The 25,492-nt window shown below is 43.2% G+C and overlaps 5 protein-coding genes across 9 annotated transcripts in view; 3 read left to right on the top strand and 2 right to left on the bottom strand.

Annotated features, from left to right (window-relative positions):
- The window catches only part of LOC104940619 (1-phosphatidylinositol 4,5-bisphosphate phosphodiesterase zeta-1), a 26,618-nt gene extending 22,365 nt beyond the window's left edge, over nt 1-4,253 (top strand). Inside the window, exon 13 of the mRNA XM_027273062.1 lies at nt 4,235-4,253. The gene's annotated coding sequence lies outside the window, so the exon portion shown is untranslated. The remainder of the gene's footprint in view (nt 1-4,234) is intronic.
- Nucleotides 1-9,085, bottom strand: part of pik3c2g (phosphatidylinositol-4-phosphate 3-kinase catalytic subunit type 2 gamma) — a 15,759-nt gene extending 6,674 nt beyond the window's left edge. The window contains exons 1-18 of one of the 4 annotated variants that reach the window (XM_027273061.1): nt 8,999-9,085; nt 7,407-7,566; nt 6,439-6,990; nt 6,270-6,349; nt 5,710-5,867; nt 5,040-5,154; nt 4,834-4,945; nt 4,434-4,504; nt 4,145-4,208; nt 3,860-3,985; nt 3,678-3,708; nt 2,682-2,865; nt 2,408-2,530; nt 2,046-2,174; nt 1,351-1,465; nt 1,117-1,250; nt 843-1,031; nt 145-238 (exon numbers count right to left, since the gene is read on the bottom strand). In XM_027273061.1, coding sequence (XP_027128862.1) covers nt 145-238; nt 843-1,031; nt 1,117-1,250; nt 1,351-1,465; nt 2,046-2,174; nt 2,408-2,530; nt 2,682-2,865; nt 3,678-3,708; nt 3,860-3,985; nt 4,145-4,208; nt 4,434-4,504; nt 4,834-4,945; nt 5,040-5,154; nt 5,710-5,867; nt 6,270-6,349; nt 6,439-6,903 — 2,190 coding nt within the window. In that variant the 5' untranslated portion in view covers nt 6,904-6,990; nt 7,407-7,566; nt 8,999-9,085. Of the gene's footprint in view, nt 1-144; nt 239-842; nt 1,032-1,116; nt 1,251-1,350; nt 1,466-2,045; nt 2,175-2,407; nt 2,531-2,681; nt 2,866-3,677; nt 3,709-3,859; nt 3,986-4,144; nt 4,209-4,433; nt 4,505-4,833; nt 4,946-5,039; nt 5,155-5,709; nt 5,868-6,269; nt 6,350-6,438; nt 6,991-7,386; nt 7,567-8,998 lie in introns of all 4 variants that reach the window. The other 3 variants (XM_027273060.1, XM_019260871.2, XM_019260870.2) reach the window with 3 other exon arrangements.
- Nucleotides 7,772-9,078, top strand: LOC113744227 (small integral membrane protein 29-like). Its single transcript, XM_027273066.1, has 5 exons — nt 7,772-7,853; nt 7,944-8,207; nt 8,281-8,306; nt 8,403-8,511; nt 8,596-9,078. The coding sequence occupies exons 2-5, from the start codon at nt 8,061-8,063 to the stop codon at nt 8,647-8,649; spliced, it is 336 nt and encodes a 111-aa protein (XP_027128867.1). The 5' UTR covers nt 7,772-7,853; nt 7,944-8,060; the 3' UTR covers nt 8,650-9,078.
- A 905-nt stretch (nt 9,086-9,990) lies between the features above and the next one.
- On the top strand, nt 9,991-11,064 carry bncr (bouncer). Its single transcript, XM_027273065.1, has 2 exons — nt 9,991-10,135; nt 10,404-11,064. Exons 1-2 carry the CDS (start codon nt 10,128-10,130, stop codon nt 10,792-10,794), a joined length of 399 nt encoding a protein of 132 aa, XP_027128866.1. The 5' UTR covers nt 9,991-10,127; the 3' UTR covers nt 10,795-11,064.
- Nucleotides 11,065-11,554: 490 nt separating this feature from the next.
- reln (reelin) overlaps nt 11,555-25,492 on the bottom strand; it is an 85,851-nt gene continuing 71,913 nt past the window's right edge. The window contains exons 40-65 of one of the 2 annotated variants that reach the window (XM_019260909.2): nt 25,320-25,425; nt 24,972-25,198; nt 24,589-24,812; nt 24,205-24,355; nt 23,820-24,078; nt 23,383-23,632; nt 22,997-23,165; nt 22,608-22,748; nt 22,174-22,351; nt 21,276-21,469; nt 20,916-21,166; nt 20,649-20,803; nt 20,343-20,557; nt 19,985-20,162; nt 19,704-19,879; nt 19,517-19,623; nt 19,187-19,429; nt 18,914-19,089; nt 18,762-18,835; nt 18,295-18,456; nt 18,005-18,162; nt 17,604-17,823; nt 17,254-17,451; nt 16,659-16,757; nt 14,726-14,731; nt 11,555-13,002 (exon numbers count right to left, since the gene is read on the bottom strand). In XM_019260909.2, coding sequence (XP_019116454.2) covers nt 12,906-13,002; nt 14,726-14,731; nt 16,659-16,757; nt 17,254-17,451; nt 17,604-17,823; nt 18,005-18,162; nt 18,295-18,456; nt 18,762-18,835; nt 18,914-19,089; nt 19,187-19,429; nt 19,517-19,623; nt 19,704-19,879; nt 19,985-20,162; nt 20,343-20,557; nt 20,649-20,803; nt 20,916-21,166; nt 21,276-21,469; nt 22,174-22,351; nt 22,608-22,748; nt 22,997-23,165; nt 23,383-23,632; nt 23,820-24,078; nt 24,205-24,355; nt 24,589-24,812; nt 24,972-25,198; nt 25,320-25,425 — 4,414 coding nt within the window. In that variant the 3' untranslated portion in view covers nt 11,555-12,905. Of the gene's footprint in view, nt 13,003-14,725; nt 14,732-16,658; nt 16,758-17,253; nt 17,452-17,597; nt 17,824-18,004; nt 18,163-18,294; nt 18,457-18,761; nt 18,836-18,913; nt 19,090-19,186; nt 19,430-19,516; nt 19,624-19,703; nt 19,880-19,984; nt 20,163-20,342; nt 20,558-20,648; nt 20,804-20,915; nt 21,167-21,275; nt 21,470-22,173; nt 22,352-22,607; nt 22,749-22,996; nt 23,166-23,382; nt 23,633-23,819; nt 24,079-24,204; nt 24,356-24,588; nt 24,813-24,971; nt 25,199-25,319; nt 25,426-25,492 lie in introns of both variants that reach the window. The other variant, XM_019260908.2, reaches the window with a different exon arrangement.

Here is a 25,492-nt window from a genome sequence, read left to right on the forward strand (position 1 = left end):
ACATTTTCAAAATCTGATGGCTTCAATCGATTAATCATCAGCTTGGTCTAGTGCTGAAATATTAGCTAATCAAGACATAGGTACAGGGAAGATGGGGATGTGTGTAACAGTTAGCAGATGTGTGTGTTTGTGTGTTTACTGTACCTGGACTAGTTGCGGCAGAAACAACTCCAGCTCTCCGTCTGGTATCTGTTCAAAGTAGTGAACTGCAGCCTTCCGCACGGTTTGATCATGAAAACTGAAAAAAAAAAGAAAAGCATATTAATTCACTAAACAAGACTCATGGAGATCTGAATCATGGTTGTGATCAGAGATATCGGAAACATCACAGACACGATGCTATTACAAGTACTTCAATACTATGTTTGATGACTAAAGGGGCACATATACACAAAGACTGCATCCTCTCTGCAAAATGAACCTTTTTTTTCCGAGAGTTTTGTTATTCACGATCATTTTTACCCTTTCAACCTTTCTTTTATTTATCGATTCTACTGTGAGAGAGTCAGCAGGGAAGGAAACAGCTGGAGGAAAACTCTGCATATACTATAGCGTTCTTTTTGTGATATATGGGGAGAAAAAAAAAACTTTGGAAAATCAATGAGAATATTTAAACAACCTGAACACATTCTGCTGCTGCAGTGGAATAGTACCACTTGCCAGTTTATTTTTCCACTACACTTTGGAGGCAAATATTGTACTTTATTTTTAATATATTGTTAATACAGCATAAAAAAAAATCAACTAATAAATGATGATGCATTATTATGGATGATGCTTACACTATGAACCATTAGTATTAAGGTGTCAGTATTTCTGTATGCAAACCAAGTGTAACCCACCTGTCATTGAGCAGGAAGAGGGCCTCCTCAGGTAGATGGATAGGCCAGTTCTCTACAACAGTATAGATTTCTGTCAAGTCTTCAGGCCGCCAGCGATGGGCTCCACCCAGCACTAGGTGGAGGAAAGTGCTTCCTTTGTCACTGCAGTGACGCTTGCTCCAGAGGAAAGCCTTTTCATTTCGCGTTAGACTGGATAACGACAGATAAAGTCATGAATGTGAAAGCAAGGATTAAACGTGAGAATGAGATAACGCGTGCTGTGTGTTACACTCACAAACAGAGGCAGTGTTTCTTAGAGACATCCAACATTTTCTTTTGCAAATCCTCACAAGGTTGAGTAAACATGATTGAACCGGTCAGGGCAATGGGCCTCTGATACTTCCACTCAAACTGATCTTGAAACTGGAGCTGGGGAAGAAACAATGTGAGGATGAACGACCGAGCAGGTATAATGTGGTGCTGTTTGTATTTTGGTCAACAGAGGGCAGAGTTGTCCAGTGTTACTAACCTGCAGTATGACCCCGACAGGTTGTCTGTGGCTGTCAAACAGGGCAGGCGAGGGAGGAGCAGGAAGCTCAGCCAGTGTGGACATACTGAGCAGAACGGTCCCCATCACCAGAGTCCTAGACACACATAGTGTACAGGAAATGGTCAGAAAGAAGTTTAGAAAATGTACATGCAGCACTGTGCAAGAATAGAAAGTTATGGATATAGCACTTTAATATAAGTATAATTTATCATATGTAAAAACAATATCAGCCTTTTTACCAAATTTTATAAAGATAGCAAGAAAGAAAAGGGACACATTCGAAAGCTGTTACTGATTAAGTATTTCTTAAAGGATGACACATCCTTACAACATTAAAGAGGCTTGACAAAGAACTATGATTTTGATATACTGTAACAAATACAGAGACGGTTTCTCCATTTGGCACCAGCTAAAATTCCTCGAACAGCATCCTGAGTGATTGTGATCCTTTCAAACGACTACTGAAATTGTGCATCTTTCTTTCGTAAATAATTATTTAAAAATGAGTTACAAAAATTTGAGAACACCCACCAATCATTGACGTCCACAACTTATTTTGTCTCTCAAATTAGGCAGTCCATAGAAACACTGCTACAAATGTAACTCCATCCAGCCTCCACATGATTTGGTCAAAAACTTTATGAAAAAGGTGTAAATGTTGTGTAAACACCTACTTGTTGCTGTAAAGAGGTAGTACAGCCCAGCCTAAAAGCTCTGGGTTCTTGCCTCGCTTGGAGCCTTTGAGGCAGAACGTCAACATGGACTCATATGGCAGATTATTTATTGGAACAGGGAACACCATCCTAAAATAAAAAATACAATCATTGTTTTCTTCATGTATTCATGTTATATTGTAAATCTTTTTACTGTACATCCTCTTTTATCTTACATTTTTTATAAACAGATGGACACAGTGACAGTAGCCTGTCTTATAAGTGAATCTACTTTCACTTTCTTCAATGACTAAGGACTTTTCATATGAAGGAAAAAGGAAGTTGAATATTCTAAATTAACATTTACGATCAGAGACTCTTACATGCGATTACACTGGAGCTTGTTTCCGTATGACAACGCGGTGCTGATGTTCTCAGAAATGCCCGTGTCACAGATCTTTGTTGCTCCGTATGTCACGTCACAGGACACAGAGAAGCACTCATAACTAAAATTATGAAGAGGAAAGAGAAAGCAGTAAAACCCAGTGAACTTATCGCTACTTATTTGTACCTGTGTGCATGTATTTGTGTATCTCTGTATACATACATGCATCTAAATGTATGCAAATCTGCCTGCGACTATAAATGCAAACATACTTGGTCATCCAGTTGAGTTGTAGTTGGTAGAGAGCAGCAATATTGAATTGCAAGATTTCAGTGTAGTGATCCGTGTCGTGTATTTGTGGGTTGCTGGTTAACTCCTGACATCTGAAGTCTGAATGGAAGTTGTCAAAAAACATCTGCAGCACTTTTAGCAGCGCCTTGTGGAGCATTAACATGGCTGGAAAACACAAACAAACATCAGTTTAGACCAGTCTGAGATTGTGAGTTTCCCCTCAGATAAAGCACTTGTTTGGTTTTGCTCAATTCCTGCATGGTTATAGGGCCATGATTGTGTCCCATAGACACACAACTGATACAAGATATGGCTAATAATGCTGTCTGACATAACTTCAGTCTATAAATTCATAATAAAAGGTCTGTCCTAGGGCATTTATTAGTTGCTAACTCGGTGAAAAACAGTGAAACTCTCTACAGCTACTGTATCTGTAACTGCCTATTTAACCAAATCACACACATTTAGGCAAGTAGATGCAAAAACTAATGATATAATGTAACTGATGTAATATTTTTCACTGTGTCTACCCTGAAACAGTTTGAAGCACCCCTGATGTATCTGCCTTGAACTTTGAAAGCTTCTGGTTTAGACATTCAAACTGTTGACAACATTTTACTGTAAGTACCAATATTTAGCATTAATAAGCAGTATATAAACATATGGCTCATCGCAAAATCTAATCATATAGTTATAAGCAGATATGTAAACATCTCTAAGTGTTTTTTTATTATTAGGGGGGGGCACCAGGGTGTGCCAAGGGAGCACTCAGTACATTAGAGTGAAAACAAATAAAGAAATAAAACTAAATCAAAATATCATGGGAGGTGTCAAGTGGCTTAGTCGTTTAGACTTGTACCATATAACCACATTATCCCCAGTTTGGTTATCAGCCAGGAAAAGTGTCAAAAATAAACTTTAAAAAAATAAATCCCCATGTGAAACAATGGTGTGTTTGTTTCGTGTCAGTTACTCACCAGTTTCACATTCTGACATCTCATCATGACTCTGCAAAAAAAGAAAGGAAACACAGCTAGGTGTTGATTTCTTTTGGCGCACTGCAGCGTCACAACTCTTTGACAGAGAGAAAAGCTGAAAGGGTTGCACTAAGTACTCCTTTATCACAAGAAATGCTTCACAAATGTATACGCCATCCTACCAGAGGTATGGGATTGATTCGGTTGAGTCCACCAATACTGTCCTCCAGCTCCTGACATGAAAGCCCACCGAGGAGATTGCTGATGGAGCGAACGCAGCCCACGAGGACATTGACGTTCATCCCAGACTACAGACACAAAGAGAGAAATATCAGCTCAGGATGAATCGCCATCCTGATGTGGTGAATCTCAAATGATACATGTTTGCAGGTTAAAAACCAAAATGCACTTTTGGATATGCGTGTGAGACAAATAAATGTCCAACTGGTTATTCTGTCTTTACGGACCTTACACCTCATCAGCTCTGTCACCTCTCTGTTGTAGCTGGTGAGCACATTCTGCAGACTCAACCTGAGAGAGGAGGAAAGGTTAATAAACACACACACACACACACACACACACACACACACACACACACACACACACACACACACAAAGCAAAGCAAAGCAAATCTACCTTTGCCTATGTTTTCTACAAACACATGGCAGTTGACACATGACCCACTGAACAGTCGTTGTTGTTATTAAAACCATGTCACGAATCCAGTGTGGATGCAGGACTGCTTGTGATCTTACTTGCAGGTGTTGAAGATGCAGACAGGACGCAGGAGCTGGTACAGTTGGCATGAGCTTATGTCGTCCTCCACCTTGGAGAAGAAACATATTTGAAGTACTGATTGCTGTGTAGGATTATGGTTTATAATGTATTGTTTTTGAATAATGGCCTTGACAGGTTAACCTTTATTCCACTTCATTGTTGCTGCTAAATGCCACCCTCCATGACGTGATGTGTAAACAGAACAAAGTCAAGAACTCAGGGTGGAGATTTTTACAGGACTGATGATAACAAGCTGGCCTGCAGCCACACACAGGTGTGTGTGAAAGCAGCATTTCGAGACTGAAGACAGGCCAACCCTTTTTTTGTAAATGATTTGTACTGTGAGTGGGAACAGAGACGGAGTTTGAACTGACTTACATCCCTGACCAGGCGGTGTTTGAGGTTGTTCAAGCGGAGCAGTCGGAGGGGCACTGCTAGTTTAACCTTGGCGTACTTCTGAACAGTCTCATGCATACCCAGCAGCTCTTCACTGAGGAGAGATACGGCATCGAGTTAAACAATGTATGTTTGAATAAAACGTCGTAGGCCATAGTTAAATGTTCATTTCTGGATAAGCGTCTCACTTTCGGAGGTACTCCTCAGAGTCACACAGCTTCAAGACATAATCTCCACTTGTGTTGGGAGCGAGGTCCAGCAGCTGGAAGATTTCATCAATCAGACTCTTCACTGTCCTGTTCACTGGAATAATAAAGCATAAAGAGTTCAGAGTCCACACGTGTCTGCCAGCATGTGCAGTGACTTAATGGATCAGACAGTCAAGTGTCCTCAGATACTGTCGCACATAACAACCATACAAGTGTGACAATGTTATAAATAAAGTACATTTCTAATGTACTCCTCCACCAAATTTCAGAGGAAAGAACTGTACTGATTTAGTTACATATGAAACTGTATAACAGAATAAAGGTCCGGCACACCTGCCAAGGTGCATTCAGTTATGCGGCTGATTAGATCTGCTCAAATTGGATTTGTGCAATCCTCTGATAGGATTTACATTGGGTCATCATCTACTAACAGGAAAGATACAGTTGTATACTGTCCCGTAACAAAATTTCGGGGAGCTTTCAGGGACTTTAAGGAGCCCCTGAAGGTAATATTAAAGTAGTAGTAGTAGTATTCAAGTAGAATTGTACATGCAGTGTCTTTATTTCTATGTATAAGTATTTTTAGATTGCAGTATTGCTACTTTCACTCAGGGATCAGTGTCTGTGGTACTTTGTTGGTTAATCTTACCCGTGGTGGGGAAGGGAAGCTGGTGATTGTCCCACTCAGTAGCCACACTGACATCCACTTCCACCTGCTGCATCAGGGCAGGGTGGATTTGTAACAATTGACCCCACACCACTCCTGAGTTATGAACGCTGTCCGTGTGCTTGTACCGTGACATTAACCTGAGGCGGCAAAGAAAAACAGGTTTCTGGTGTGAAAATGAAAGCATGATGAGAAAAATGTGGCTCAGGAGGTAGAGCGGGTCGTCCACTAATTAGTTCCAAACTCCAAATTGCTCCTCGTAAGCCGCTTTGGATAAAAGCGTCGGCTAAATGACTAAATGTAAATGTACTTAACACAAACAATGACATGACAAGTTGCAGCTCACTGAAGGTGCAAAAATAATGCTGAGCTGAAAAAACAAGAGCACAAATCATGTTTGTGTTCATGAAGATGAGCTCCATAGAGAGAATATACAGTTTTATATATATATATATATATATATACACACTTTTTTTATGGAAAAATATTGAAAAATGAACTACTGTAAACATGTAGGCACTAACTCTCATGTGTTCTCTTACTTTGAAGTTGCAGCACAAAAAGCAGCCAGACTCTTGGTGCTGCCTTGCGGAGTGTCTATTAGTTTGATAGCCCATGGATCCTGATAAAAAGAAAGAAAAAAAGATTGATTTGGGTTTTATTGAATTATACAGGGAGCTCTTTGTCTCTTTGGAAGGAGAAACTACTCACATGATTGTTTACTTCTGTCCTGGAACGATGAAATTTGTGAGCAGACTCAATAGAGTCAAAAGAAAGATGGTTTGTTCTGAGGGGTAATCGTGTCCTCGGGGGAACAGGAGGGGGTCCATTGCCTTGTCTGCTTGGCAAAGATGGAAGACTAGGAAGACTAGGAACCCTGGTTCTGGCAGGAGGTGGAGGTCCACGGACTGGTGGAGGCCAGTTTGTGTTTTGGTGGTCGGCACTCTGAGGAACTCCTCTTCCATGATCCAAAGGATGGTCTGGAGGTTTGGTCTGGGATGAAGTTATGAGCCCAGGGATGCTCTCATACAAATGTGGTTCATCATCTTCTGGAAAGGTGTCAAGGTACTCGTAAATTTGTGTTCCATTTGGATCCTCAGGAAGAGGCACGTGGAGGTCAGAGTCGCTTGCATCTTGTCTCTGGATTGATCTATTTCGTCTTTCAGGAGGATCCATCACATTTTAGGGAGTTGTACAAGTCCACTCAGATGGTGCTGCTGTATCTCAGCATTTCCTCACTTTATATCATAGTAAAATGTAGACCTATTATGACACAAAGAGAAATACAATGAAAAAAACAGTTAAGAATGAATTACCACAGGCAGAAAAAGCTGTTTTATGGTCTGGAGTCTAACTGAACCGGAGGGTTTAATAATTAACAAGCTTTCAAATCTTAACAGGAAATCCACCTATGCGCGCCTTTATACCTGTGCCAAAACTCTGGCACACTTATGTAAAGTAAGACATGACAAAAGTATTTATCACTAGAATATAGCTTAAAACTTCCACATAACTCTTGTACAGTTAAAACTATAATCCAGGAACACATACTGGTATTTATCCAGTAAACATTTCCAGAGTAGAGTACATAGAGTAACAGATTACTATTGTAGACTTCTCCAAATAAAAAACTTGAATCTTGTTTTAAAGTGTCCTCACCTCTTTTGTTTGCAACTTACCCTCAAGGTTTCCTCCAGGTGTCAATGACTTGAAAGCCATGCTCGACGAGTTAGACCTGTAAAAGATTTGGAAAGATTCCTGTATATGTTTCCTCACTCCTGCAGGAGTCCCTCCCCTCTCCTACCTCCTGTCACCTCCAACAACTCCACCCACCCTCTGCTGGAGGAGAGAAAACATTACATGTGTATGACCTGCTTCTTCATCCATCAAAAACAAAATGTTAGCATAATTAAAGTAGCAATATTCCATTGCGTGGTAATTATTCCTGCTGGTGAATGTAAATGTATATAAATAAAACAGATCTGTCCAGTTTAACCAAACAACCAGACTGTCTCATTCCCACTCCTGACTCAGGAATGTCATTGAGCAGGTTGAGGTATGTGAGCGCTTTCGAGTGAAAGTAAACAGGAAATGTTTGTCCATGTACTCTACATATGACTGACAAGGTAAGCTAAAATTACTCTGTGCTACTATTCTTTTTATTTAAAGTCATGCACACTAATTCTTGGATTATGAATCTCTGTGACTCTGTATAGCAAGAACTATGAGTACTCCTGGGCTTGAGAATCGTGGCCTTTCAGTTGGAATGACAGCAACGGCACTCTGAATGTGTCACAAAGGTGTCAGCTGAGGTGCACAGAGCAGAGGGGTGTATGAAAGAGGAGAGCGAGCAGGAAGAAATGAATTTCAACAACACGACTCCTCATATTTCACCCTCAAACCCCAAGCCTGGATTTCTTGGTTACTATGCACTCATCCCCTTTGTACTCCTCACCCTGATTGGATGTGTAGTGGCAATGGTAAGATACACTCTGTGTTTTTAATTTCACATGACATGCATCATAGGTTTATCTTCTCATTGTTTCTCTTCAGGTTTTATATATCAGGAGGAGATCAAGGTAAGCCTGTTTCTGCAAAGCGTCACTTTCAGATTCATTTGGCGTCTTGTGTTCTGTTCTGTCACCGTTTGGTTTCTTTTCTATGTTTTGCTTCAGATTAGATGAGTTACGTCACAGGCTGATCCCTCTGTACAGCTACGACCCCGCAGAGCAACAAGAAGAGTGGGGGGACACAGACAGGGAGGAAAACGATGAGGAACTGGCTGTAAGCAAGCCACTTTACTAATCAACAATAATCCTCATTATATACACAAGATAATGAACTCACAGTTTTTTTTTATCTTTACAGGAACCTTTGTACAAGAAGGGAAAGCTTTCCTTTTCATCTGAGTATGGAAAATGAGCAGAGAAATCAAGAAATAATATATTTTGCGTAGCAGATGTTACAGACTGGCCTGCTTCATGAGGTTTAAAACAACATCTGGGTGACATTCAACAGCTGCAAGCACCACATCAAATCAGTTTCTTCCTGACATACTCTGCGTAGAACACCAGGTGGCACTATAACCCTGTCTTCAGCCTCAGCTGAGAAATAATCTTTTTTTTTTTAAGGTGTGTGTTTAAAGTGTTTTGAAGAATCGGGTGTTATTTTTGTGCAATAAACTAAAAGCTAAAATCCAATTTAGAGACTATTTGTTTTGTGTGTGTGTGAAGGATTTATGAATTCAGCACAAAGAGGTTCAAAGACACACCTGTTTCTGTTTGGCAATCAGAGGGTTTTCTAGTGTCTGGAGGCTCTTCAGGTTGACACATCTTCACATGCTCTGAAGGGTTTTACAGTACAGAGAGATGGGATCCCGAAGAAAGACCAGGTGAAGCTGAATCCCATCAAACAGAAGATGATGAATCTAATTATTTGAAAGTGTGTTTTCAGTCTGTATCACTCCTATTTAATGCTGTGTGTGTGGATTTACATTAGTCTGGGTCCACGCTGGTTCCTGAACTCCGTCCTGTTGGCCACAGCTGCTCTGGTCCTCCCTGCTCTGAGCCTGGACAGTCTGCTGTGTCACTTCTGTCCTCTGCAGCAGAAAGGCAAGCCCTGCCCCAACATCACAAGCCAGTGTCTGCCTGATCAGCGCTGTTCCAGCTCCAGGGGCCACTACGGCTCCGTCCACATCCTGTCCGCTCAGGGCTGCGTGGATGCTGAACTCTGTGGCTCCCATGAAATCCTCTCTTATCGGGGGGTCCAATACAATGTCAGCCATACCTGCTGCTGTAAAGACAAATGTAACGTCCCACAAAAGTCTAAAACAAATCTGAAGATGCTACTGGGGATAATTATAGACAAAATAGATGACACCAACATTACTACTGTTCTGAGGGAAGAGCCTTGGGATTCATGTGCAAATTACACATCATTAAGGAGCTCCAAATTATCTTCCACTGAATCATAGAAGTGCTTGTAGAAAGCTTGGGGAGGCCTGTTAGCCATAGGTCCTTACCTGAGTCTCCACAAGGTGTTTAACATTTGGTCAAATGTTGACACATTATAAATATTTTTACTAAATCAGTGTGTAAATTTAAAGAAATGTATTATGATCAGTGTTTTGTGTGATTACATTTATGCTCTGTAGAGAAAAAGGTGGACTTGTCAGCCACCCTCCTTGTATATTAAAGTAAAATGTATGTTTCTACAAAATAAAAGCACCATGATTAACACACGTGTGTGTGTGTGTGTGTGTAATTGCTCTGTGCAGATTTTGCAACAGGTGTGCTTAGAAGGTGTGGCCTGTGCAGGAAGATCTGGAGTCAGTGGTGAGATATGAGTTCACGAGGAGAAGCTCTGAAAAGTTTTACCTGTTTGAGTTAGAATCTTTTAAAATGTACAGGTGAGTCTCCGTAGTGCTGCTTTTATTTAAGTCAAAGGCTGAAATTGTGTCTGTCTTTCAAGCCTTGAGTATTTTGAATGTGACAATCAGTAGAGATCATTAACACCTGTGTATGAGGATAAAGTTAACTTGATGAGTTTCTTTGGTTTCTGTGTTTTTGGAGCGATACTGTTTTATTTTAAATGTCTCCAACAAGTGCCCAAAATATCCCTGATGTACTCTTTAAGTTCCAGGCCCTGCCAGTAAAATAAAACTCTTTAACTCGCAGGTGGAACATGTTGCAGCTCCTGCATGTTTCTGTCTTGTGGTTCTACCTCCTCCTCCCCTCATTGCTCTGTGACAACCTGTATTGCTACTTCAGCCCCATCCTGGAGAACGAGTTCAAATTTGAGCTCATTGTGACAGTTTGTCCTCCAGACGAGCTGTGTTTCAAGGCAGACGGTCGCTATGGAAACCACAGTGCCCTGTCGGCTAGGGGATGCATGCCGAAAAAGGACTGCAGCCAGGTGCACAGCCTCAGTCTCAGAGGAACCGTCTATACCATGAGCTACGGCTGCTGTGATCAGCCGTACTGTAACTCCTGCCCGGGCGTCACAGCCAAATCCCTCTACATCACTTTAACACTCGTGACTGTAGCTGTGATGGTCGGCAGCTTGTGACCAAAGACTCCTGGTTTGCTTTGTTATGAGCATCTTTAGGAGTTCATGTCAAGGAGGAAGGGTTGGCTCAACAGCGATCTGTAGTCTCTGCAGCCTCAGCATGGAGTAATGCAGATGGCCTGCAGAAATACTGTATGTGGTGAATGCCCAGTTTAAAGACACTGAGGTGTGCACCAAGATGACGGTAGATTTCATCGTGTATTGTTTTATAATATCTTAGTAACTTATCAGTTTTATTCTGTTTTAATGTCTAAATAAATATTTGAATGCTCTTTTCAATATGTCCGAGCTCTTTCTCTCTCACACACACACACACACACACCAGACAGGACTACTGATATGATGTATTTCTCATTGTCAACAAACCAACCACTACTAAGTATTATCTGTGTTTCCATACCATGATATAACTTATTCCTCTGTGCCATATAGCTCCATTGTTGTTCAAAACAAACAAACTGAGCCCCACTGTTGCACCGGGTGACTTCATAATAAACATGAACATTGTAGCATACACCACATACACCGTCCCGCTGCTGTAAATCCTCATTTGGAGCGCTAAATTATATTAATTCACATCTGAAAATGGTCCAAATTCAGAAAACATTCCATGTAGCTGTAATAACTGTGGACAACATTTAAAGATCTTTGACCAGGTTTTGGACTCACGAAAAGAGATGTCAGAAAGTACTGAGAGACAACACATTGTTGAGATGTGTTGACAATAAGACAAATAAATGAAAGCTGCTCAAACAATGTGTACAGTATGAGGTTTGGACAGTTCTTTATTTCCCTTTTATAAGGCTGCTGGGTCTCCCCATAGTGGATATACATATATATACAGGAGATTGCTATACTGGAGTTACACTGAGGGCAGAGGGTCCATATTACACAGACTTCAAAAAACAACACTAATAGAGCCTCACCTCCAGGTTTCAGAAATCAGCAGAGAGAGATGGGAAGGGGGGGAAACAGCACAAGAGAAGAGGAAAGAGAAGGAAGAGGGGAGATGATGCAGTCTGAGAGCTTGACTGCCTAATAACTTAACACTAGAAAATAACATACAGATTTCACGCACAGTGCATCTTAAATAGGTTACGTGAAGAACCATTTACCATAAATATCTGTATTTTCGGGAACCAACATATATAAAAAAAAATGATTTAAAAAAAACAAAACAAAACAAAAAAATCATTATTCAGTCTTTCATTTTTTTTTCTTATTTTCTCCTTTTCCCGTCGTGCAAATCATTCTTTCGTTCCTTCTTCCCGTGGAGGCTGGGCTTTTCCCGCCCTGCTCACATCCGTTCCAGATAAACGAGGAAAAAGGAAACAGAACCCAGCACCCCCCTCCCCTCCCCCCCGTAAAAGCATATGAATTAGTAGAAAACGAACAAACAAATGAACAGAACACCACAGTCAACTCATCACGAAAAGAACCCACAGACACACAGAACAGCAAGAACACAGTACTTTTTTTTTTTTGTCTTTTTCCTTTTTTGAGCTTCTTCATCACCGTTATTCCTCTTAATGGTCAGTATCATCGTCGTGGTCTTTCTCCTGGCGTACTGGTTTGGCGGCAGTGGAGTGGTCCTCCCCCCGGCGGCTCAGTGGAACTGGGAGGCAACTCTCCAAATCGGCTGGTCAGTTCAGCAGTGATATATTATCTCTCAATTTCACAGTGTGGTAGGAAAAAAAGGAGGATGAGGAGAGGGGAAGGTTGAGTGACGGGAAAGGTAAGCCAGAGGGAGGGTTATCGGAGGTGGGAACAGGAATCAGAGGAACCACAGCAACAATTAGAAAACAACTAGAAACCCCGACCGTCCATGAAAAAAAAGTAAACAAAATGGCCGCTTCACTCCTTTCTTCTGAGTTTCACTCCCGCCGACCCGTGTGGTTGGGAAGGCCTTGATTGGCTGGCGTAAACTGATTGGATGGCCCGTGTTTGTGGGTCAGAGGTTAGGGAGAGGTGGGTGAGGGAAGTCTAAGGCTGACTGGAATCCACTGGTGGATGGGACTCGACAGGGCGATATGTCGTCAGGAGAAAAAGGATGAGTGTGGCGGGTCGATGTGTGGTTGGCAGGTCAGAGGGCGAATCCCTTCTTGGTGGGTTCAGGCACGCTGTAGCAGTGCCCGCCTCTTGCGGCTGTAGTAGTGACGCGCGCCGGTCTGTCTGGCAAAGTTCATCATGTAGTTTTGTTTACGGGTGCTGCAGGGATACAAAGACAGTGAAAGAGGGAGGGAAAGAGGAAGAGTGTGGACATTAGTGACGGCGTAAAGGGCGCTACAGATCCACGCATTCCCATGCACACACTCTCATCCATGCACGCAAATACACGAATGGTCGAATGCAGCTTTCGTACTCACTCACACTCAGGTTTCATGCTGGCATTTTTGATCATATTTCAGTCATAACCTCAAACACTCAACAGCTTGATGGGTCTCATAGCTTGGAGAATGGGTGGCGCTACTCTACACGACTGGATCTGTTTACGTTCTGCACAAAAATGAGCAGCTAGACGGTGAACATGACGGTAGAACTGGATACATGTATCCAAGACCAAATGTCACAAGACAAAGACATGGGACACAGAGTCTACAAACATACTACCACAGACACTAGAGGAAGACTCTGACTCTGAGTGTTTGAGGTCAGAGTCAACAGCGATCACTGGGAAGGAAAGAAAAAAAAAGAACTAAACCAAAGCCATAAGAGTGCAGGGTTGTGAGCAGAGAAGGGGAGCTTTGAAACTAGGAGACACAGAGAAAAGCTGCGGAAGATCGCTCTTGCTTAGCCTGTTCATTGCCTCTTCCATCCAGCAGGGCGGTGCCAGTGAGCCAGGAGTACAGCCAGGGCAGGCAGGGGCCTCTGCGAAGCGTGGGGGGGTGGGGTTGGGAGGGGGCTCAGGAGGGGCAGGGCGAGGGTAGAGGATGGTGTGCGTGTGTGTGTGATGGGCGATGGAGGGGGGGTGGAAGTGTCAAGGTGGATGGGAGGTATGGCTGGTAAACTGTGGCTGGCTGTGTTTGAAAGAGAGAGAGTGTGTGTGTGTGTGTGAAGACTGGAATGTTTCTGATGTCTGGTCAGAAGCAAGAGGGTAGCAAAGAGGGAGCTTCTGGTTCAGAGTCATGTTGTTTGTTGTCCACAGACAGAGAGCCATGAGTGAAAAAGGGGATGGAGAGCTGTTGCAACAGTCGATCTGTAAAGCCATGCAAGGAGCTGGATGGAGGAGGTTAGTCAGATGAAACTCTCCCACCAAATGGGCCTTCTTTTGAAATCAATGATGCCAGATGCCCTGCATTGCAACTGATGTTTGCATATGAATGTAAAAAAAAAAAAAAAAAAAGACTTTCAGTGCTGGACCCACAAAGAGTAATCTTAAAGCTGGAGCGTTTGAATTGTGTATGTTGCCTTGTAAATTGGCAGCTAGGTCAAAAACACTGCAACAGTTGCAGTAGCGGTCATAGCAAGAACAAAACAAACAGATAAAGGTATAGTGATGGATTACATCACACATATACACACAAACACAGTACCATCGACATTTGTAGTATTTAATTAGAAATGCCACAGGGAATTTTTTTTTCATCTGGTGACGTTGTGTTGAACCCTTTTAGGGAATGTAATGTTTCTGTTTATTCCTCTGTTTACTGCGTTGTTGTGAATATTGTTCTGCTTTCTGTGATGAGAGCTGTCTCTTAAGATCTCTGTGTTAGCGAGCCTCCACCTGGACGCTGTGAGCAGATGGCCCGCTTGTCGACCTGCCTGGTGCTTGAGTTAAAGCGAGGGCATGGATATGACCGTGGTGATAATGAGGAGGGCTGGGTGTGTCAGTGAAAGTGAGGGAGGGTGTGCACAGTGTAACTGGGAGAAGAAAGGGGCCGGGAGGAAGGCGAGGGAGGGGGCTGCATTCAGGAAGAGGCGGAGAACTTACCTGACACTACAGCCATGCCAGAGGGAGCAGAATACAGAAGAGAGCAGAGGTTAGAGCGCGAGAGGGGAGAAGCAGAAGGAGGGGACTGCTGTCTCGCAGAAAGGTCTGGGGGGGTAGGAGCCCCAGCCTGGGGAGGCAGGGGCCCAAAGCGGGGAGAAGGGAGGAGAGAGGAGAGGCATAAAGATAGTCAGAGGTTCAAGGAAGAAGGAGTGATAGTGAGTCGGACAGAGAGAGGGAATGAAGAAGAAAGAATACGAAAGAGTAGTGGGTGGAGATAGAGAGTGAAGAGATAGAGAAATGTAACAAAGAAGAAAATGAAAGACAACCACAGGTAGAGGTGATGAAAGAGAGCAAGATATACAGAAGTAATCCATCCGTTGTATGCCAGAATGGGAAGAGAAAAGGGGCAAGAGAGAGTTTGAGGGAGGAAAGGAGAAGGAGGAGGAGAAGGAGGAGGATGAGGAGGAGGAGGAGGAGGAGGAGGATGAAGGTGAAGTAAGGTAGGATATGATGCGGCACAAGCAGAGGAGTAAGCATAAGCACATAATCAATCACGGTTAAGCAGCAGGGAGGAAAGGCATGTGGAGCAAAAGAAAAGGTTGAGCAGGAATAGGAGTGAGAGGAAGAATGTGTGAAGGAGTGGAGGAGTGGCGAACAGAGAGAAATAAACAACAGAGCAAAGTGTGAGGATCACGGTCACTCTTTTCAGCAGACACTGTTGAAAACCGTGCGAGTGCGAGGGAGGGAGTGGGACAGGTTCACGACCACTTAGACCAGGGACAGCTCAGGTTAGGCATAAGTGTGTGTTTGTGTGTATGTGCAACTTTGTGACTTGTTGTACGCAGCATTTGAAATGCATTGGGTACACATCTGAATGAACAATCAGCACCCACGTGAGAGGGAACATTGCTCTGATACCCGCAACATGCAGAGAATGCATTCAAAATGCTTTATGATGCTGTTACATGTTAAGAATACGCTAGCTGAGTATAGACCATGATATCTTCAGTGCCCTGCAGAATCTCCAGCTTTGCCATTTTTATCTGAAAACTGGCATTGTCTTCCACGTAGAGAAAATGTTTACTGGTCCTGGTTACAAACAAAAATGCAATATAAATGTAAAAAGGGAAAGAAAGAAAGAAAGAAAGAGAGAAACAATCAGTGAGTCAGTGCAGGGTGTCTGCAAATTGCATCAAATTAAAAAAAAAAAAATTAAAGATTTTTTTATTCCCAGTAGAATGAAATGCAGGACCATTTTTGCAGATGAAATGAAGATGAAAACAAAAATAGACCAGTCAGATTATGGGCCCACTGACATCACAATTAGACAGACACTCATGTTATAGATGTGAAGCCACCTTCACAGTTTCCTGTAATGTACACAGCATGATCTTTGGTTCAGTGTTCTCTGTCATTATACCCACTAGGGGCCGATAGATTTACTGTAAATTATGGATAAGTGATCGTGCTTCAAATCTTATGAGTGCTTCAGTACGAAAACAAATAGCAACTATATCTACCATTCTATCTGACTTTTGAAAGGCTTTAAAAGTTAGATTGTGTATTTTTTTTATCTGAGAGATGCATGGGTTCTACAAGACACTGAAAATATGATGATCTGACAGGAGTTGATCTGTCGTACACAGAACAGCCATCCACAAACAGCAAAGCACACTGCAGTCATTTTTCTATTCTGCTTGCCTGACACCAGAAGCCATGATGAGCATTTTAAACAACTGGTTGTAGGTGAGAAGCAGCACACATGTAGATATTACAATATTTGAACGTGTATACTGTATCCCTGTGTTCGTGTGGAGCAGAGGGGACCGTTTCTACGGGTGAAGCTGAGGCAGAGGTAGAGACAGGGGCAGATCGGGCTCTTTTTGGGGGCCAGTCTGGGAAGCCGTGGGCCGGCTGGGAATTGGGTACTCACAGAACTACTTCCACATGGTCCAACGCCCACTGGTCATGTCCTGCACCATCGTGGCGTGGCTGCCACCATCGCAGCATCACCCCTTTAACCCTCGCCTCTCTGGAGAGACCATGGGAAACATTGTAGGGTCAGTGAGGCTCGACAGTGTATGTGAAGGGTAAAGTGGCTTCAAGGCAGCCTGATGAATTTTACAACACTGGTTTAAACAGAACCACTTTCTAATGAGGCACCTTCATGAAGGATGTAAAAGCTGTAACTGATGTTTTTCCTCCTCCTATCGTCTGACATTTGCTTTGTTTTTTTAAATAACTCTTTCTTCATCAGGAAGATTCCTCAAATGGACTTACCTTCTGGAAAACAGCTACAGATCATCAACTTTGATTAATTGCTTATTAACAGGTATAACCGCCAATTGCTTACTAGCTGATGGGTTATTAGAAAGTGACAACTTCCATTTACTTTTATCAGTATCTTGATAACATTTATGGAGCATTAGTAAAATATGAATCAACATTAAAGCCATTAGTTATATTGTATAAAACTGTTATTAAGTGGAGCCATATTAGAAAATGGTATCTCAGTGAGTGTCACTCACAGTGGGATGTTGTAGGAGACTCTCTGGGCCTTTATGAAGTCCTTAGGCTGATGCTGGGCGATTACATGCCAGCTGACGCCGTTGTTGACGCTGTATTGCAGCAGCACGGCCCGGTCAACTGTGTCAGCCTGATCCAGAGCTATGTTACAGCTGTCTGTCTGTGCCACGCTACCAATCTGCAGCACAAACATGATCTTACTGTGGGGAGACAAAGAAGGAAAGAAATTTGAGAAACATTAAAAGTTGATAATACAATGTGAGGACAAACTAATCCATGGTAGCTATGAGGTAGGTAGGTGTATGTTTACACAATTAGTTTATGTACAATATGCTTTACGTAGTACCTGTACCTGGCTCTAGTGAGGTCCAGCGGTTTTGTAACTGCCTGCCTCATCTTACAGCCATTAAAGTAGAGTGAGTCTCCATGGGCGTGCGGTGACAGCTGTCCACAGCCGCTGCCCACTCCGCCACCTTGGATCAGCTGCCAGCTCTCCTGAGACACACTGCCTGACTCAAAGTTGTCCTTGATGGAGCTCGGTAGGTCACTGCTGGAGAGGGAGCAGTCGTCACCTGTGAGAGGAAGAATAGGGGAAGTGATGAAACTGAAATAAAGGACAGTTGATGGTCGGTTTTATTTACTTGCATCAAAGAAACTCTATTTAGTACTTTTTCTATTAACAGTACAAGTGACAAATAAATCTGTCTGTATCTACTGTAGCAATTTGAACATTATATGCTGTTTGTGGCCCACCATGGTGTCCCTCATCACAGATGCAGACCACTCCACTTGTGCAGTAGCCGTGGCCGCTGCAGAGCCCCGGGCAGGCTTCACCAATATAAACATGGTCCACTCCCCAGCTCTGTCGCTCTCCGGTCCCGTCCTTTTGAATCCAGCGGAACTGGGTGGCCCTGGAAATATACAACAAATCACAAAAGGCTTACACTGCTGAACAGAAACAGAAAAAGGTACTGTTATCCTGCTATTAAGAACCAATGCACAAGTGTGACATCATGATTTCTCCCATATTTGTGTGCTCCTACCCTGAGGAGACATGGTCTGGAAGCTGGACAGTGACCCTGGTCCATATTGAGCTATTTACTGGACTGTAGATCGTGGACTCGTGGAACTGGAAGGGAGAGCAGCCCACGTTGTTGACTGAGGAGGGGAGGCACTCTGACTGTACCAGCTGCCACGAGTCAGACCTAAAGGGAGAGAGTGAAAGCTGAAAGCTGTCCATGTAAAAATACAAAACAGTCATTGATTTAAGCTAATGGGACTATTGGCCTGATAGTTCACATTTCTGTTTTAGATATCGTCACCATCTGGCTGTCAATGTCTTTTTCCACAATAGCTGCAGAAATGTTCCTTCATTTTCCACAGTTTGGTTGTTAACTGTTTAAATAGGAAAGACGCACCAAATAATAAAATGAAGGTGTTGTCCATATAAAACAGCTGTTCTTTAACCAAAGTGTTTTCCTTTATTAGGATCTATTCTTGTTTTTCTTACCTGGCATCCTTCCTGTACTGCAGCAGGACAGAATGATGGTCTTCACAGGTGTCTGCCTCACAACCGACAACGATCTGCATCAACAAGAGAGATGTTTAATAAAGCCACTTCATTTTAATACAGCACGTTTGTGGCTCATTTGTAGCACTGACCTTAAACTGTAGAATATATCCAGGCTGCACTATGAGTTCCCGAGTGGCTAGGATGTTGTGTGTCCTGTCTTGATTCTTGTTTGGCCAGTACAGGTGGAATGAGGGGTTTCCACAGAAGCCAGCTGTGCGCACAGCATTAGGGTAGAAACTCCAGCTCTCCTCATGAGAAACACCCTCTGGTGAAAGGCAAAGACATGCATACATTACATCTAGATCATTTTTCATGATAGGTGAGTTGTCAGGCTTTAATTACATCCACACAAACAAACTCACCATCGTCAAAGGTGTCAAGCAGAGTGGACGGGTTGATGTCTGACCCCCCCACTAAGATGTTGTCTATGGCCCACTGTGCTCTCTCCAGGCTGGGGGTGGCGAGGCCGGAGGAAATGGTAAATGGTTGCCACCAGCGCAGACGTGTAGCGTTGGTCAGAGCTCCCTCTGGGAGGACGATATAATCTCTCCTCACTGACACATACTTCAGATAATCCATCTCATGCAGCAGTGTCCAGGACACACCTGAGGAACAGATGTACACAGAATGAAATAAAAAGAAAAGAAAAAATATGTAAAATACATAATGCACTGTATACACGCATGTTGCACCTCCATCAGTAGAGTAGTCCAGCAGCACCCCCTCTTTACGACAAGTTGGACGGTGGCACATGGTCATGTTATCTTCACTTCCAATCCTCGCCCAGTACTCCACAAACCTATCCACAAAAACGCAAATCAATTAATGCACTTAAAGATTAACAGAAAACTTCTGGCTGTGGTTGACAGAAGTACTAACTTTGCTCCACGGAGGTCCAGATCAGCAGTGACAGCCTGTCTAGCATCAGCTCCTCCAAAGTACAGGGCAGTTCCCTCTACCAACACACCGCAGTCTGTGCATGGCCTACCGCCCTCCAGCACCTGCCACTGAGGACCTGCTGAACCCTCCCAGTCAAAACGCTCCTTCAGAGATGCCTACAGTGAAAAGACACTCATAATCTGAATCACTGAACAATCTCAGACACATAAATTCTGTTTTTTTTTTGTTTTTTAAATCTGTGAGTGAGTGGCAGACTCTACCTTAAGAGCTGTACTTGCATAACAGTTCGGTCCAGTGAATCCTGGGTCACAGAGGCAGCGCTGATCCAGACAATCTCCATGTCCCCCACAGTGGCTATCGCAAGCTGGCCCAATGTAAAAGTTCTCCACACCCCACTGACTGTCTGAATGCTGCTGGTAAAACCTGAACCTCACCGGTCTGTGGAAAACACGACATAGGTTATTCAAACAACATGCACACCAATGAGTTTAATAATTTACATGATGACAATAATTTCATGCATCAATAATTTAGGTGAAGCATGCTATGACAGTACCATTAAATATGAAGTATGTGTATTTTTTTTGTCAAAAGCAATGTTGAAGTAGGATGACTCACGTGTCAGCCAGGCTGTCAGGGAGGGGATAGACTGCCCTCTTCCAGCCTTCAGCAGGGAAGAAGACCGACGGCTGGGAGACCTGACCTCCACAGCGGGGATCAGCGGGCAGACACTGGGGCACCAGATACTTCCAGGTCACTCCGAAGTCCACTGAATACTGGGCATGAACTTGTCGGTCTGCGTGACGCTCTAGCATAGTGCAGCCTACAGCAATCTAAATCAACACACAGGTATTAACAACATTATTTCAACATCACACAACACAAAAAAAATGTTTTCTGTGTCATTTTAGGCTCATTAGTTACCTTGAACTGCATGACCCAGCCCTTGTCAGGAATAATATCATGTGTGACAGCATACACCTCTCTCCCATCAGCATTGCCACACACCATCACTCCATCAGGAGAGCTGCAGAAACGCTGCACTGAGCAGTCCTCTGAGAACAACCAATGATCGCTCACTAAGAAAGAAAGAGCAAAACTTAGATACTTACAAGAGCAAGAGGTTCTATTAAAAGTGATAAAACATTATAAAAATTGATTGTTTAACTAAGGAATTGATTATAAAAATACCTATGGGTGTTTCCTCCTGCTCGCTCAGTTGCCCTATCCTTCCTAAAGTCCCATCAGCAGGAGCTCTCTCATGATTGGGCAGTGCCACCCCTCCGAATGTGTCAGATATTTGCGCTCGTGGGTCTGAGCCTCCGATGAGGACGTTATCCAGAGCCCAGTCACTGTGGTCTGCTCCCTCATGCTGTGGCTGCCACCAGCGCACACGCACTCCTTCCTGACGGGCAGCAGGGGGCAGCAGCACATTTACAAACCTGAACAGAGACAAAAACACAACTTAAATAAAGTCACAGACATTCAGCTGCACTCAGTGTGCAAGTAGTTAAGTCCATGTGATGTCAGTTAAAAATTCAAAACTCTCACCCAGGCTTGGTGTACAGATCATAGAAGATCTCTGTCAGTAGGTGCCAGTTGATTCCTCCATTCAAACTGTACTCCAGAAGCACCCCCTGGTTACGGTTGCTCGGTGGGATCATGCAGCCGTACATGAAGTAGAATTGGACGAACTCAGCGTTGGTCAGATTCAGGTCAACTGTCACCAGCTGGCGGCTGCAACTCTATACACAACAGACATAGAGAAATGCCGCCTGAGTTGATCTGGTCTGTGATGGATTGATAGATACCTCTCTATCCATCTATCATCCCTCTAAAAACATATCCAACAGTCTCAAACATGATCTGTCATGTTAATTTGTGTTACAGAGAACATTACTGGAACATGGAAACAAAAAATGACAGGAAAAAATACTTTGGGTGAACAAGGGTGGTGTTGGTCTTAATGCTTGACCTTAACTGCTGCTCTCTCTGGCAGTGTGTCCATCCAAGATCTGCCTGTCAATAAGTATCCATTTACAACACCGCACTGCACTAAGTGCCTTGGGAAAACTTAAGTTACTTTGTGGTCTTTTATTCAACCAATTAATACTCGAAGCAGCATATTTCCGATAGTGTTAGATGTCTCTCTTTTCTAACTATCTCTGTATCATCTGTTTGGGTCAGCAAATGTGCAGATGTTACTTCTTTCAGTACCTAACTAGAGAATGGAAGGTGCGTTAACACATAGCTCATGTTCACAAAGTTTCTAGGTCTTCTAGGAAAATTTTAAAATAGAAAATGTGAAAAGGATTTTAATCGGATGCTTATGATCCATTACCAAATCCCTAGTTGGGGAGCATTTCATGATAGAAAATGTTGTAAGAATGTAACAAGATACAAGAAAGGATGAAGAAAAATCAAACAACAAGGGTCGATGTATGTTTACCCCACTGAAGTGAAGAGCAGCTCCAGAAGCCACAGCTCCACACACAGTGCTAAGTTTCGCGCCGGTGAGTATGTGCCAGTGGCTGAGCGAGGGAGCTCGACTGAAGCTGTCCTTCAGCTGGGAGGGCAGAGGAACCACAGGCTCATCACAGTACTCTCCACCCCACTCTGGGTCACACCTGTGGAAGATGGTTGAGTCAGACACAAATAATCATTGTCAAAGACAAGCTGGCCATCAAGTTATAGTTAGGTTACTGACAGTATTCTGTACGCATAGAAATAAAATGACAAAGCCACATGTAGTGTTACACAAAGTTTCAGAGAATAAAGTGTTTTGAATTACACATTGGACCTCTTTTATTTCTAGCAGTTAACATTCCAGACATTTGCAGTAAAAACCTTGGCGTATGCAAGCATGAGCCTGTTGTTACTTACACACAGGAGCTCTGTTGGCAACGTCCGTGTCCCGAGCACATATCTGGGCAGCCATCTCCAATATAGAGATTATCCAGAGCCCAAGTCTGCTGTTTGTCAAAGGGAGCCTGCTGGAACCAACGGAACCTTGTGGCTGGAGACCTAAAGACATAAATAAGTCATAGATACAGTTAAGTTAAAATAATAAAGCAAGGAATTAAACTATAAACACTGATATGGCACTATATGATTTGTATCAGACTGGAATTTAGGACTGTGTCTGCAAAAGAGCAGCAACATCACGGACGGTTTTGAACTGGAAAGTTAAGCGTGTACTGCAGAATCAGTTATGTCAGTTAGCTGCTACAAGTTTGTCCAGGTGTCTGAGTAAAGTTCAGGGCAGTGCTGACCTGGCATACGATGGGATAGGCAGGGTAATACGGCCCCACTTGTTAAAAGTGTCAGAAACCAGAAGCCTCTGCAGGGTATATGAAGAGCAGTCAGGGCTTGTAGGCAGACAGTCTCTGACCACTGGCTGCCAGGTCAGACCCAGATCCAGAGAATACTCCAACTCTACAGCTGCAGAGAAACAAGAGAAACACAACTGTCAATGTTTTGTCTACTCACGTAACTGCAAGAACAACACGTTTAAAATCACAGCTGTGAAAACGAAACTCTTTTCAAAATAATGCTCTTGATGATTTCAAAAATATAACCTTGGCCTGTGGAAAGTTTCATTTTTCTCATTTTTTTTTGTAACATTTTATCATCAAAACAATAAATCATGGATGCTTACAGTAGCAGGAGTTGGTGACAGAGCAGGAAGCAGAAAAGTCAAACTGGATGAAGGCATCTTGACCCAAACTGATGTCGGTGGTAACAGCATAGCGAGTGTTCGACTTCTCTATGAATGCGAATGCAGGCCCTTCAGAGCCACAAACAGGCATTCGGGTTCCTCCAGGATGGAGAAGCCATGAGCGCCCATCAATTGAAGAGAAATCATCTTCCAAAGGTCCCCAGCCACTGGCACTACCACCTACTACCACCTGGGGAAAGATAAATGTTTGCACTGTTAATGTAAAGAAGGCAGATAAAGTGGAAACTAAATTCATATGGGATGAAAAATGAGATGAAAAAATGTTGGAATAGATAATGATGTCTCAATGCTTGAATGAGAGTGATTAAAGGACTTATAAATGGATGGGTGGTTGGATGGATCCTCACTTACTGTACCTGGTCAATGACCCATGGACTATAAAAGTGTCCATTTTCAGAGGGCTGCCACCAGCGGAGCCGGGTGGAAGATGTGCGAGCACGCAGCGGGATTTCCAGGGCCACCAGGCGTGCCTGATTACTGCTGTTGCTGAAGAGAAATTCCTGGAGGAGGCCCCAGGTAAGACCTCCATCTACAGAGAACTGCAGCAAAACTGGCTGCGAGCGAGGATCTGGAGCCGCCTTACCACAGCCAAGACGTAAGAAGAACTGAACAAACCTGCAGAGTACAGCCATTAACACGTTAGATTACTACTAAAAACTGAAAATTCAGCAAGAATATTGTGATAGTGCTTATTTGCAAAGTTGTTAAGTGCTTTGTTTGTTTGTGTGGCTGTTGCTTTACCTAGCATTTGACAGGTCCATGTCGTTGGTGACCAACATGCGCAGACCATCGTCGCTAAAGAACAGGTGGTTGCCGCTTGACATGATACCACATTTCCTGGATGGTTTACCACCGCTGAGTAGTCTGAAACGTTCTGCATCCACAGCTCCTCCTAAAGTACAGAGAAACACGTAAACACACAATCATTAATCCATCACATAATATTAACTGAACTGGAAAACTGAAGTCCGAATAGGAATCTAAATAATTTATAAAATATCAGCATTAATAAAAATATGAGGAACAATCAAGCTTGAAGTAGATCCTAGTTTTAACTCTACTATTTATCAATGAATATTACACAGATGCTAACAGTGTTTTGTGTACATCTGTATATTGGTGTACCTTCAAAGTCCTCCTTGAGGAAGTCAGGGTTGGGGGTGTCAGGCACGGAGCAGTCAAATCCAGAATAACCAGGGTCACACACACAGTGGGTGCCGCCCACACAAGCCCCGTGACCATTACACATGTCCTGACACTGCGGGCCAATGTAGACATTGTCTAACGCCCATGTTGGAGGAGCAGAACCAGTTGCAAAGAAACCCTGATACCAACGGAACCTCACTGACCTGTGGAGAGGTCAAAATGCAACAATTAGGGAGTGAGACGGACAGAAATAAACAGATATTATCCTGTAACCATTTTAAAATAATTCTAAAAAGTTTCCCCAAAAGTTTCAGCTTGTTTTCATTGGCGCATCTGCCGGACAGGATGTATCTGGTCCTTACCCACACAGGCGAAGCTTGCCAAAGTGGATGACTTCCCTCCTCCAGCCCTGAGTCGTACCAGGGAAATAGATGCTCGCAGGGTGGAGTTCTGTGGAGCACAGTGAGGAGGGTTGGGGTGCACCGGCACACAGGGGTACCAAAAGGTGCCATGTGGCACCAAAGTCACGTGAAAACTCAAGACGCACTGGGTTGGCGGAGGAGCTCTCAGCTGTGCAGCCAACATTTATCTGGAGAGACATAAATATACACAACATCAGCGAAGATGACGAGGCATGATTTGTGTCTTGAATGACTAAGTATTATGATAGTTGCTTTGGAAACGTAGTCTTCAAGGTTCGGTTTGTGTACCTCAAACTGGATAATAGTGTTCTCATTTACGTCAATGTCCCTGGTGGTGATGGAGTGTTCTCCAAGCTCGCTGGAGACAAACACCATTGCTGACTCATCCTCCTCCCTGTACCAATCCCACACAAGAAAACACAAAGATTAGTCAAGTGTAAAAACATCTTTTTCAAGTTTTA

This window comes from Larimichthys crocea, chromosome XXI (assembly GCF_000972845.2).
Source record: "Larimichthys crocea isolate SSNF chromosome XXI, L_crocea_2.0, whole genome shotgun sequence".
NCBI classification, from domain to species: Eukaryota; Metazoa; Chordata; class Actinopteri; family Sciaenidae; genus Larimichthys; species Larimichthys crocea.

Excerpts from the sequence above, each read along its gene's own strand:
- LOC113744227 (XM_027273066.1), top strand. The coding sequence starts at position 8,061 with ATGAAAGAGGAGAGCGAGCAGGAAGAAATGAATTTCAACAACACGACT. Across the intron at positions 8,208-8,280 it reads TTGGATGTGTAGTGGCAATG|GTTTTATATATCAGGAGGAG; the intron begins GTAAGATACACT and ends GTTTCTCTTCAG. Across the intron at positions 8,512-8,595 it reads AAAACGATGAGGAACTGGCT|GAACCTTTGTACAAGAAGGG; the intron begins GTAAGCAAGCCA and ends TTATCTTTACAG.